This window comes from Copadichromis virginalis, linkage group LG4 (genome assembly GCF_057382275.1).
Source record: "Copadichromis virginalis isolate Kocher_CV1m ecotype Utaka linkage group LG4, C_Virginalis_male_GT1.1, whole genome shotgun sequence".
In the NCBI taxonomy this organism is placed as follows: Eukaryota; Metazoa; Chordata; class Actinopteri; order Cichliformes; family Cichlidae; genus Copadichromis; species Copadichromis virginalis.
In genome coordinates this window covers 20,345,203-20,357,196 of record NC_140621.1, presented here as the reverse complement: position 1 = coordinate 20,357,196, position 11,994 = coordinate 20,345,203, and the positions used below count along the sequence as shown (strand labels likewise).

Below are 11,994 nucleotides of genomic sequence, written 5' to 3'. Positions count from 1 at the left end.
AGATTCGAAAAAGAAGAAAAAAAAGTATGTGTATGGTGCACGTGGTGGGTCTGTCAAGCGATAGTTATGGCCAGCGATAGTTATGGCCAGCGCTAGCGGTCCAAGTGGAGGAGCAGAGGAGTTTGCGGAATTTAAGCAGCCCTTTGCTGCCCAATCCGACCGGGCTAAAGCTATTACAAAAGCTATTGGTGTGTTTAGCTGCAGACGGGAGGCCGTATTCCGTTGTGCAAAACAAGGGGTTTAAACTATGATGAACGTGCTTGAGCCACGCTATGATATCCCATTCAGGGCTCTAGACTAACTTTTTGACATGGGCGCACCGGTACACCTAACTTAAAAAATTTAGGCGTACCGGCACAAAAGTTAGGCGCACTCAAATTTTTCAACCACATCGCTTATCACTGCAGTTTTACATGTGCACTTTCTTTGGGGGGTAAGTCCATACAGACAATATTCATTTCTAAATTATTAACTAACAAACTTGTGCTTAAAGTGCTTTGTCAATATTGTAGAAAATGTTAAACTTAATCATCATCTTGGCCTCCTCTGACGACCTGTTTGCTGCTGTCTGTTGCTGAAAGGCATTGGGGAGAGGGGACACTTGGGCAGTGCATTTCAGACGGTTCAGGCCTTAACAAAAAAGTTATCAATCGTTCTTTTCATCTTTTCTTATTACCCACAGCTACATCCACTTCTGTCGGGCGTAGGCTGCTCACTGGGGCTGGGTATCATCACTGATTTCTATAATCCATTCGATTCCGGTTCTCAAAGTCCTGATTTGATTCACTTTAGCCTCAGACAGTCAGAAATATTATAACTCTGATCATTTATCAGTACTGATACACATGAGACTTCATCAGAATTGTGAACATCACAGCAGATGCCTTTGAGTGAAAGTAACTGAGAATAAAACACAGAAAAACATGAAGGAGAAAACAGCTTTGAGATGGGAAACTGTTCTTGAAGTACACACAGAGAGTGTATGAAGTGTAATTTTTATCGTGGTGTCATCAGAATCGCTAAGCTCCGACAGTGTATCCGTCTATGGGCCGTTGGGTGAGAAAGCCGAGAAAGACAAAGCTGATTCTGATGCGTCGGGTCCGCTCTGTGTTTACGTCTTTGTGTGGAATCCGTTAATGAATTGATATCGCTTTATTCAAACTACTCACCTCTCTCTTCCACCTGCACTTTCAACTGGACCACGGCCAATCAGAGAGGTCCCGCCCCTGACTATCTCTGATTGGTTTAGTCCACGATAGGGGCAAAATGTGTGTCTGTTGTTCACCACACGGAGAGTTGCAGAGATTTTTTATTTGTTTTGTTACCTGAACAGTCGACCAAATTTTTTTTTTTTAGTCGCACCACTGAAAAATTTGGTCACATTTGCGAGCAAATTGGTCGCACTCTAGGGCCCTGCCATTCGCGCCCACTTTAGTGGCAAGATCGTTCCAAGCATGTATGAGCAGGAAAAGATTTAAGTTATGGCTGAACTGTCCCAGGCATCTTTTGTTGCCCTAACTCAGTGGTTCCCAAACTTTTTTTGCAAGGCCCCCCTTGTTTTACAAGAAAAATGCTTGCGCGCAAGCGCACACTCAAACACATCCTGCAACCACACACACCCATATTTTGCTCCATTGCGGTTTATTTCACACCTCAAACATTTAGTAAACAATTAAGCAAATACAAGTAATCTGCAATAAATTACAGGTAGTAAGAAAATAAACTACTAACTCTTTTACGCTACGTTCGCACCTACTTTTGAAAACGCAGCTGTTTCGTCCACACGTAAACGGCGTTTGGAATCACTGAAAACTGAGATTTTTTTAAAACTCCTTTTTTGCGTTTACGTGTGGACGAGGAATACAGAGTTCGTCAGGCAACGTCAAAGGTATGTGACTTTTTTCACGTCACGCTGTGCGCCACGTTATTGTTTACATGAGATGAATTGCGTCTCTCTTCCCACTCTCCGCCCCCTCCCTGCCCCTCTATTTCCCATCCCCTGCTTTTCTCTTCCCACTCCCCGCCCCTTTCCTGCGTTTCTCTTCCCACTTCCTGCCCCTTCCCTGCGTTTCTCTTCCCACTCCCCGCCCCTTTCCTGCGTTTCTCTTCCCACTCCCCGCCCCTTTCCTGCGTTTCTCTTCCCACTCCCTGCCCCTTCCCCTGCTTTTCTCTTCCCACTCCCCGCCCCTTTCCTGCGTTTCTCTTCCCACTTCCTGCCCCTTCCCTGCGTTTCTCTTCCCACTCCCCTCCCCTTTCCTGCGTTTCTCTTCCCACTCCCTGCCCCTTCCCCTGCTTTTCTCTTCCCACTCCCCGCCCCTTTCCTGCGTTTCTCTTCCCACTTCCTGCCCCTTCCCTGCGTTTCTCTTCCCACTCCCCGCCCCTTTCCTGCGTTTCTCTTCCCACTCCCCGCCCCTTTCCTGCGTTTCTCTTCCCATTCCCCGCCCCTTTCCTGCGTTTCTCTTCCCACTCCCCGCCCCTTCCCCTGCGTTTCTCTTCCCACTCTCCGCCCCTTCCCTGCGTTTCTCTTCTCACTCCCCGCCCCTTCCCTTGCGCATTTTAAAACTTTTATTTTTGTATTTGAGTGTAGTCCCTGAGGTGGAGCTCTTAGAAACTAGACCTTACATAGGTGCTGATGGTGAAGTGATATATTTAAGATTACTTTATTGCAGTGGTACCAATCACTTTCTTATTGAAACACTTAGTGCATGTGATAAGTGTTTCTATGGGTTGTATTTAGCTGGGGTGGATTTTGTATTTTAAAACAACGGGCACCTGTTTTCTTCAGGTGTGAGCAAGTTATCAGGTAATTGTTACATTGCTGGCAGGTTGCACCATTAAAGGTACATTGTTGTTCGTTAGTGGGCTTTTATTGTGATATTTTACTACACAGTTTTATTACAAACCTTTTATTCTTTTCTTTTAAAATAACAAAATTGGATATATCCTGGCTGATATTGACCCCTTGTCCCGTTTATTCTGGGCTTGTTCCTGAAAGAGCTTTTGGCCTGGAAGCTTGTATGATTTGTAAGCCCCTTTTCTGTGAAATCAGCTTCCAGTTTGGATTCGGGAGGCAGACACTATCTCTACTTTTTAGATTAGGCTTAAAACTTTCCTTTTTGCCAAAGCATATAGTTAGGGCTGGACCAGGTGACCCTGAATCTTCCCTTAGTTATGCTGCAATAGACGTAGGCTGCCGGGGGATTCCCATGATGCATTGAGTTTTTCCTTTCCAGTCACCTTTCTCACCCTCTATGTATTAACAGACCTCTCTTCATTGAATCATATCTGTTGTTAACCTGTCTCTCTTCCACAGCATGTCTTTTATCCTGTCTTCCTTCTCTCACCCCAACCGGTCGAAGCAGATGGCCGCCCCTCCCTGAGCCTGGTTCTGCCGGAGGTTTCTTCCTGTTAAAAGGGAGTTTTTCCTTCCCACTGTCGCCAAAGTGCTTGCTCATAGGGGGTCATATGATTGTTGGGTTTTTCTCTGTATCTATTATTGTATTCTACCTTAAATCTAAAGCGCCTTGAGGCGACTGTTGTGATTTGGTGCTATATAAATAAAATTGACTTGAAAAAATTGAATTGAATTGAATTAACAGTGATTGGATGTTTAGCTGGGACGAGGATGAGTGGGGATTCTCTGCCGAGTGCTGTGTGAGGCTGCAGGGAAAGAGCGAACAAGATGCGAAACCTTTCCGCCTTTCCAGTGGATTTTTTTAGCGGCTGTAGTAAATCTTGTCCATATTCAGTTTGTGGGTAATCTATTATTTTCTTTCTCAACTTCTAAAAGGTTGATTTAAGCGTATAGCCGGGCCGATACCAAGCAAGGCAAGGGGGAAAAATAAAAAGAAACAATTTGAAGGTGAAATACAAATGTAAAATCAAAAGGAGTCAAAAATGGCTCGTTATATTTTGGACCTCAGAGGGTTAATCCAACAAATCATGAAAAATTAGGTTTAAATTTGTGTTCATGCAAGTGCAGATTTCTGACATTTTGTTAAGCATGTAACAATTTTAATTTTTTTCTAACAAAAAAAACAGTGTGAAACTTAAGTTAGAATTTTGTTTGTCAATGAGCTGCCCCATGTTGTGTAGCTTTCTGGATTTTATACTTACTGGCCTATATTTACTTATTATACAGGCTATACAGTACATAACATCACGTTTTCTGTAACTGAAGTGTTTAATTATGTGGGCTACAGAAAACAATTAAGTTATAGACTATTTATATGAAAAATGTGTATACTTACTGCATTTGATTCATTTTAACCATTTGTAACCACCTGCATATGTGTTTGGAAAAAAAGGCTTTGATTTTGCCACCCTCACAAAATTTCTCTAGATCTGCCCCTGGGTGACCCCTCACAAACCTTCAGTACTATCACACTTACGTTTTCAGATGTGTATCAGAGTAATTTCAAACTAAAAGCATAACAAAACAACTACCATAGAATAGCATTATGTGGAGGTGAGTTAGGCATATCACCTATATTCCCTTTCGCTCACGCTGATATCCTATGGTAATCCACCCAACATTTGTCTCAGTCTGATTTGAAAGTATTTAAATTTCCAAATCTCATCCTCCTCAGTGACTCACGTATCATCCCATTTCTAATTTTCATTCCCTTTTCTTGATTATACCTCCCCCCTTTCACCTGCTTCCTACAAGTCACCCCAATACTGTGAAAGTATCCAAGTGATGGACAATGCTCCAAAACCATTTTGACCAGAAGCTGAAAACTAGTTTTATTTCATGATAGCACACAATACGGGATCTGCTGCTCCAAATAATCATTTTAAAGGTTTCAGTATCTTTAAAGTATTTTGATTGGCTAGATAAAGTTAATTTTACTCTGTATTACTGTAGAGGTGACTGCATTAACTGATGCAGTTTCTCCTATTGCCCAACATATCACTTGTGTCTTGTTCAGTTACCGAAGTCTGCACATTTTTGCAGCATACATAGTTTTGTGAGTTAAGCACACGAGACACAGAAGTGGTGTTCCAGAACGTTTATTCAACGATTCCCTATACAAAATGTTTAGGAGGCAGCGGCCTGCACAGCCTGGCCCCTCTGCACAGACACCCTGGTGTGAGTCTTGGCCAGATGGTCAGTGAACTCCTGGAACAAAAAGCAGAAAGCCTGGTTACACAAAATCCTGACATAACCATAACAGCTCATGTTGGCTCTGTACAGACCTGGTAGGGAGACTTTGTGAAGACCGTCTCCTTCCACAGATCAGGGGTCAGGTAGCTGTAAGTCTTGGAGATGGCGTCAAAGGTGGCCTTGGCTGAGGAAGGAATTATAAAGAGTAAGTGTGTGTAGCATGGCGCTCCAGTAACAAAGTACAACAGTCTTGTTGGGGGTAAAAAAATGTTGAGCATTGTAAAAGGGTAACAGGGAAGACCACTAAAACGTCTCCCTGCCGTGCAATACTCAATTCTTTCTCTCCTTTTAACGACAACTACACCACTGCCGAGGTGAAGCTGGGCAGAGCGAGGAGAAACAACCCCCCCCCCCACCCACCCAAATACAGTATGCAGATCATGACCCTGGGAGAAGCTTACCAAAGTTGCCGAGGGTGGCGGTGCAGCCCCTGGCAGAGGTGTAGCAATCATCGATTCCAGCCATCATGAGCAGCTTCTTGGGCACTGGGGCAGACACGATGCCGGTACCACGGGGGGCTGGAATGAGACGCACCAGGACAGAGCCGCAGCGGCCAGTCACCTTGCAGGGCACAGTGTGGGGTTTGCCGATTTTGTTACCCCAGTAACCCCTTCTGACAGGGACGATAGACAGCTTGGCCAGGATGATGGCCCCACGGATGGCTGTGGCCACCTCCTTGGAGCACTTCACCCCCAGGCCCACGTGGCCGTTGTAGTCACCAATGGCAACAAAGGCCTGTAGACAAAAAGCAAAAGGCACACAGTGTTAGGCTTAGACAACGCTGATTAACAGGAGAAAAACAAAACAAAACACCTTTCTCCTTTGCAAAGGAATCCACACTCACCTTGAACCTGGTGCGCTGACCAGCCCTGGTCTGCTTCTGGACGGGCATGATCTTCAGCACCTCGTCTTTAAGACCAGAACCCAGGAAGAAGTCGATGATCTCAGACTCCTACAGGAAAAGGAGTAAGCATTGAGGGGTTTACGTCACAACAGAAACTGCAGTTCATTCAGACATTTCCACAAGACAAGTAAAATAAAATAAAATATGATTGTTTATGTATGTGAACTGTAGTTACCTTGATGGGCAGAGAGTACAGATAGATCTCCTCCAGGGACTTGATCTTCATGTCCTTAACCAGGCGGCCCAGCTTGGTGACCGGCACCCACTATGACAGGAAAGAAACTCAAGTAAACTACAAAAAGCCAAAATACTAAGTGCTTATGTTCAAAACACTTATTAATCCAAAAACCTACCTCCTTGTCCTCGGACTTGCCGCCCCGTGCACCGCGGCCCCTGCCACGGCCTCTGCCGCGTCCACGGCCCCGACCGCGGCCACCGGCGCCAAAACCTCCGCGAAAACCTCCTCTACCACCGGCGTCGTCCGCCATTTGCTACACGACAAGAAAACAACAAAGACGTTTAGTTATTTATCCCCCAAAATACGGACATGCTTACCGAAATTCAGTCTTACGGGACACGAGTATCGCCGCCATATTCATACAAGCAAACTACAAATGTTTCCATCTGTATTCAAATTCGCTGTTAAATAGGTCTGGGATTTTAATTTAATATGTTCATATATGATCTTATAATCAGCTCTGAAGTGTCTGACTGAACGATGCGTGAGATTTTTAAGGATATAAACTAGGAAGAGAAACTCAACTGCACACTTACGTGATCGACAAAACAGGAAGAAGGCCTGTGAAAGGTTCCGCCGGGTTATATGCTAAAGTTTTATCGCGAGATTTACTCCACGAGAAAACCTACTCTCTACCGCCTCTACCGAATAACTGAGACAGATTTTATATTTGCTTACTAAAAACACAGTTCTTAAAAAATCAATTATAATAAAATCAAAACGCACTCTTTTAAAATCCATTTTAAGTGTTCATTTAATTAATCTGTTTATTCTGTAAACATACTTTAATTGGTTTTTAATTATCTAGTGAAATGTAATAATAACACATTAGAATAGAATAGAATAGAATAGAATAGAATAATCCTTTAATTGTCCCACAAGGGGAAATTTGGTTGTATCAGCAGCAAAAAACACACATATACAAAAAAGAACAGGACACAGAACAGAAAACAATTTTTACATACATCATAGACAAAAGTTACCAGAGCAGAGTACAGTACAGTTGTTAAAATTAGAGTACAGATAGTGTGCAAACAGAGCAGGATACTGAAAGATGTTTAAATAGTTAAGAATATTTAGAATAATTAGAAAAGTTAGAAAAGTGCAGATTGTGTATTGTACCTGTGCATTAAAAAGTAGACATGTAACTTCCAATAAGTTAGTGTATGTATAAGCTGAGAAAAGTAATGTGCGATTATAACAGTTGAAGTTGTTACAGCACTGATGTAAACATCTATGTTTGTTGCGAACAGTTTTGATTGTACAGTCTGACAGCTGCAGGGAGGAAGAACCTACAGAAACGCTCCTTCATGCATCTAGGATGCAGCAGTCTGTCACTGAAGGAGCTCTGCAGTTCAGCAACATTTACATGCATGGGGTGGGAGACTCTGTCCGTCAGAGATGTTATTTTGGCCAGAGTCCTTCTGTCTCCTACCACCTGCACTGGGTCCAGAGTGCACCCCAGAACAGAGCTGGCCTTCCTAAAGAGTTTATCCAACCTCTTCCTCTCAGCTGTCGATAAACTGCTGCTCCAACATACCACACTGTAAAAATTGACGGATGCCACCACAGAGTCATAGAAAGTCTTTAAAAGCGCTACCTGAACTCCAAATGACCTCAGCCGCCTCAGCAGGTAGAGGCTGGTCTGACCCTTTCTGTACAGAGCATCAGTGTTGTGGCTCCAGTCCAGTTTATTATTCAGGTGAACAACCAGGTACCTACACGAGCCCACTATCTCAATGTCCACTCCCTGGATGTTCAAAGGTGTCAGTGTGGTGGGTCTGCGTCTCTGGAAGTTTACCACCAACTCCTTGGTTTTCCCAGCGTTGATCAGCAGGTGGTTCTGCTGACACCAGTCCTCAAAGTCCAGAGTCCACTGTCTGTACTCTGAGTCATCCTCACCTGTGATGAAGCCAACTATGGCAGAGTCGTCAGAGAACTTCTGTAGGTGGCAGCGTGGGGAGTTGATGGAGAAGTCTGCAGTGTAGAAGGTGAAGAGGAACGGTGCCAGCAAAGTTCCCTGTGGGGCCCCCGTACTGCAGACCAGCATATCAGAGACACAGCCCTGTGTCCTTACATACTGTGGGCGTTCTGTGAGGTAGTCCAGTCTCCACTGGGACATGTGTTGGTCCACTCCCGATAGCTCCAGCTTGTTCCTCAGAAGTCGTGGCTGGATGGTGTTGAAAGCACTGGAGAAATCAAAGAACATGATCCTCACAGTGCTTCCAGGTGAGCCAGAGCTCGGTGCAGGAGGTAGACCTGCACCGGGACTTATGTAGTCAAATTTAGAAATACAAGCCTGGCCTTAGTTCATCTGTGAGATTTCAATGAAATACCTTTATCAGTTGATCTATTTAAATAAGACCAGCACAGGTAATAATAACAATGTAAAAGCTTTATTTACAAAATAGGTTAAACAGGTTACATTGCAACCTGGCAAAAAACAAAACAAAAACACTAATCAGATGCCTACAGTACCATGAAAAGTATTTTCCTTCATTCCTATATTTCTCTCACTCTTTTTTTTCTTTTTTGATATTTGTCACGCTTACATGTTCCGGCTCATCAAACAAATTTTAACATTAATTTCTATATAAACAATAACCTGACCCAGGTTATCGTTTATATGACAATAGGTTATATAAACGATATAACAATAACCATAACCCAAGTACGCTTAGGCTTCATTTCATGAAATAATGGCAAGACATTCAGGATTTTCCGGCAGAGAGCAGACTTCTTGGTTACATCAATTATAGCAAGTCGTCCAGGTCCTGAAGCAGCAAAAGGGTCACAGACCATCATACTAACACCACCGTATTTGACGGTCAGTATGATCTTTTTATGAAATGCTGTGGTAGGCTCACGCCAGATGTATCAGGACACAAACCTTCCAAAAAGTTCAACTTTTTTCATTGACCTTAGCTGAAGCAAGTGGGGCCTGCAGTTCTTTAGATGTTGTTCTCGGTCCTTTTTATAACCTCTTGAATGAGTCGTCAATCATCTCTTGGAATTCACCACTGTTTTGAGTTTTCTCTGTTTGTCTAAAATGCTTCTCACCGTGGTTCACTGGAGTCCCAAAGCCTCAGACATGGCTTTGTAACCCTTTCCAGACTGATGGATGTTAGTGACTTTGTTTCTGTTCTTGCAGTTTTGTTTGTTTTTTTAGATTAGAGCCTTTATTTGTGTGAATGCTGAAATTGACCTCAGCTTCACAAAAATGTGGTTAATCACAGTGAATTCATAAATTAACAAGAGAAGAATGACTTTTTCATACAGGTCAGGTAGGTTTGGCTTTTTTTTTTTACCTCAGAAAATGAAATCATCATTTAAAAACTGCATTTTGTATTCACTCAGGTTATCTTTTTCTAATATTAAAAACGTGTTTTTTATTGGAAACAAAATATGCAAAAACTATTAAAATCAGGAAGAGGGCAAATACTTTTTCACAGTACTGCATATACTCAAAAACACACACCTTCAAAGAATTAAACACATACTGAATTTATACACAGCAGTAGCTCAACCAGCACCAGCAACTAACTCCCTTCCTCAGCAGCTGCTGCTGCTACTTGGAGTCCCACTGGAGCTGCCACTACTCTCCCCAAGGTCCTCCTCTTCCACCTCATGCAGATCATCCATCACCTCCAGACTCTCACAGATAAGCCCTATCTGCCTTTTCATGTGGGCCATGGTGCTCTGCATCCTCCTCATCTTCCGCTGTAGGGCGGTGGCAATGGCCCTGTGATTCCTCTGCCTAGCTTCGTACTCCTGCCTCAACTGCTTGTAGCAGTTGTGTTGAGCCTGGGTTCGGTGGGAGAGTATCGTCCCACAACCCATGTGGCAAGGCTGGCGCCAGTGCTCACAGTGGTGCGCATGGGTCTCGAGGTCCCTGCGGAGGAGCTGTACCCTGCAGCCCTGGTAGGGGCAGGGGATTAGCTCATACAAACAGCTCATGCCGTGGCAGTACTGCTCTGAGAGGGGAAAGGTCTCTGCACAGCCGCGGATCTCATTCTTGCACTGTGAGACACACAGAAAAAATCATATAGTTAATAAAATGACTTGTGTTATAAATGTGCTATAAATCGGTCTGCAGGAATTGAGATAGAAGCTAATCCAAGCCATAGACGACTGAAAACAAAACAATTCTGATGCACAACCTAATCATTTCAGTCATTTATCAAGCAAAAATGTCAGCTTGGAATTATATTTTTTGCTTTCCTCCATCTCAAATAAGTCATCTTGGGCTCAGAGAATTTGTCTTGATGATGTCCTTATTATTAATAACTTAATAAAAACAGTCACAAATAAATATGTCCCATGAAGTGGTTCACACATGAAAATGCCAGGCAGCATCAGGCAAATACAAATGTATCCACTCTGTTCGGGCTCATAGAAAATCATGTAAAAATGTGTTCAAATTCCCTTTCCTACCTTGATCTTGAGGCGTCCAATAGATTTGCTTAGCTTGAACATGACAAAGATCAAGCTTGGGTTCACCGGCTTCCTGCAGCAGGGGCAGGTCTCCTGTCTGCAGAGGACAACTAGGAATGAGTCTCTGACCAAATAAAAAAGCCAGGTAAAACTTTTGTCCAAGGATACTGATAAGATACATTCAGTACCTTTTTAGCCACTGCAAGATGCATTTCTTGCAGAAAATGTGGTGGCACGCAGCTCTTACTGGACATCTGAGGACCCCTTGGCATATGGTGCAGATCAGATCATAGTCTGGAGTGTCCACAAACAGCTCCACATCATAACCCCCGCTCTGTGTTGACACCTCTGGGTCTGCCTAGATGTGGCCACAGTGTGTAGAAAAAACAGTATCTTATATTTCAGATATACCTGAGACTGAAAACCATGCCTCTGTGACTGTCTATAACCTCTCCACAGTGTTCTCAAAATAAAAAAAAAGAGAGACAACAAAACAGAGCTGTTCTGGAAAGCCATATGACTGATCACATGATCACAAGTCTGCTCCCTTTCCAAAAATCTTTTTTTCTAACACACAAAACATTAAACAATGACAAAAAAAGATATGAAATTGTCCTCAATGGTATTTTTACTTTGTTAAAGTACAACATATAATAAAAATGCCACAATACTCATGTATTAGTATACAATTCAAATACCAAGCAAATAATAGAGTTGATTCTGGCTATATACACAATCTGTTTTTGACCTACTGAGCATCAGTCCATAAATCTGAGATTCTAAATCTAGATTAAAATACAAAAAATCATACAAATAAATAAATATAAAACACACGCCAAAACAAAAAGCTGCCCTCTACTCACCATGGCAAGCTCCTGTTTTATTTTTCTCAGCGTGTTTCCATAACCCGGGGGGCTGGTTTTACTGCATATCGATCCTCTCATATGTCACATAAGTAACACACACCCGCGTTATCAATACAACACGCGTGAACATTCCTGACTAAACAACGAAGGAGGGACCGCGTGTGTGCGCGCGCGCTCGACAGATGAAAACAGTGGGCTAAACTGTAGAATCGAAGCCATAATGGGAGAGCGTCGTTTCCCTGCTGTTCTAGCACCAAACTCATGGTTCACACGGCTGCTATTGTTGTGATACTCAGGAACTACATTATAAATAAATAAATAAATAAATAAATAAATAAATAAATAAATAAACTATAAGCCTATAGATCTGATTATTTTCCCTTGC

General features: G+C 42.9%; 2 protein-coding genes across 2 annotated transcripts; both read right to left on the bottom strand.

The window, feature by feature from the left end:
• Positions 1-4,997: 4,997 nt before the first annotated feature.
• On the bottom strand, positions 4,998-6,902 carry rps2 (ribosomal protein S2). Its single transcript, XM_085454105.1, has 7 exons — positions 6,846-6,902; positions 6,425-6,562; positions 6,247-6,336; positions 6,012-6,119; positions 5,569-5,902; positions 5,200-5,291; positions 4,998-5,122 (listed from the first exon to the last, which is right to left on the bottom strand). The coding sequence occupies exons 2-7, from the start codon at positions 6,557-6,559 to the stop codon at positions 5,042-5,044; spliced, it is 840 nt and encodes a 279-aa protein (XP_085310231.1). The 5' UTR covers positions 6,560-6,562; positions 6,846-6,902; the 3' UTR covers positions 4,998-5,041.
• Positions 6,903-9,739: 2,837 nt separating this feature from the next.
• rnf151 (ring finger protein 151) lies at positions 9,740-11,687 on the bottom strand. The gene is made up of 4 exons (XM_085455418.1): positions 11,607-11,687; positions 10,932-11,101; positions 10,744-10,840; positions 9,740-10,329 (listed from the first exon to the last, which is right to left on the bottom strand). The coding sequence occupies exons 1-4, from the start codon at positions 11,685-11,687 to the stop codon at positions 9,862-9,864; spliced, it is 816 nt and encodes a 271-aa protein (XP_085311544.1). The 3' UTR covers positions 9,740-9,861.
• Positions 11,688-11,994: the final 307 nt, after the last annotated feature.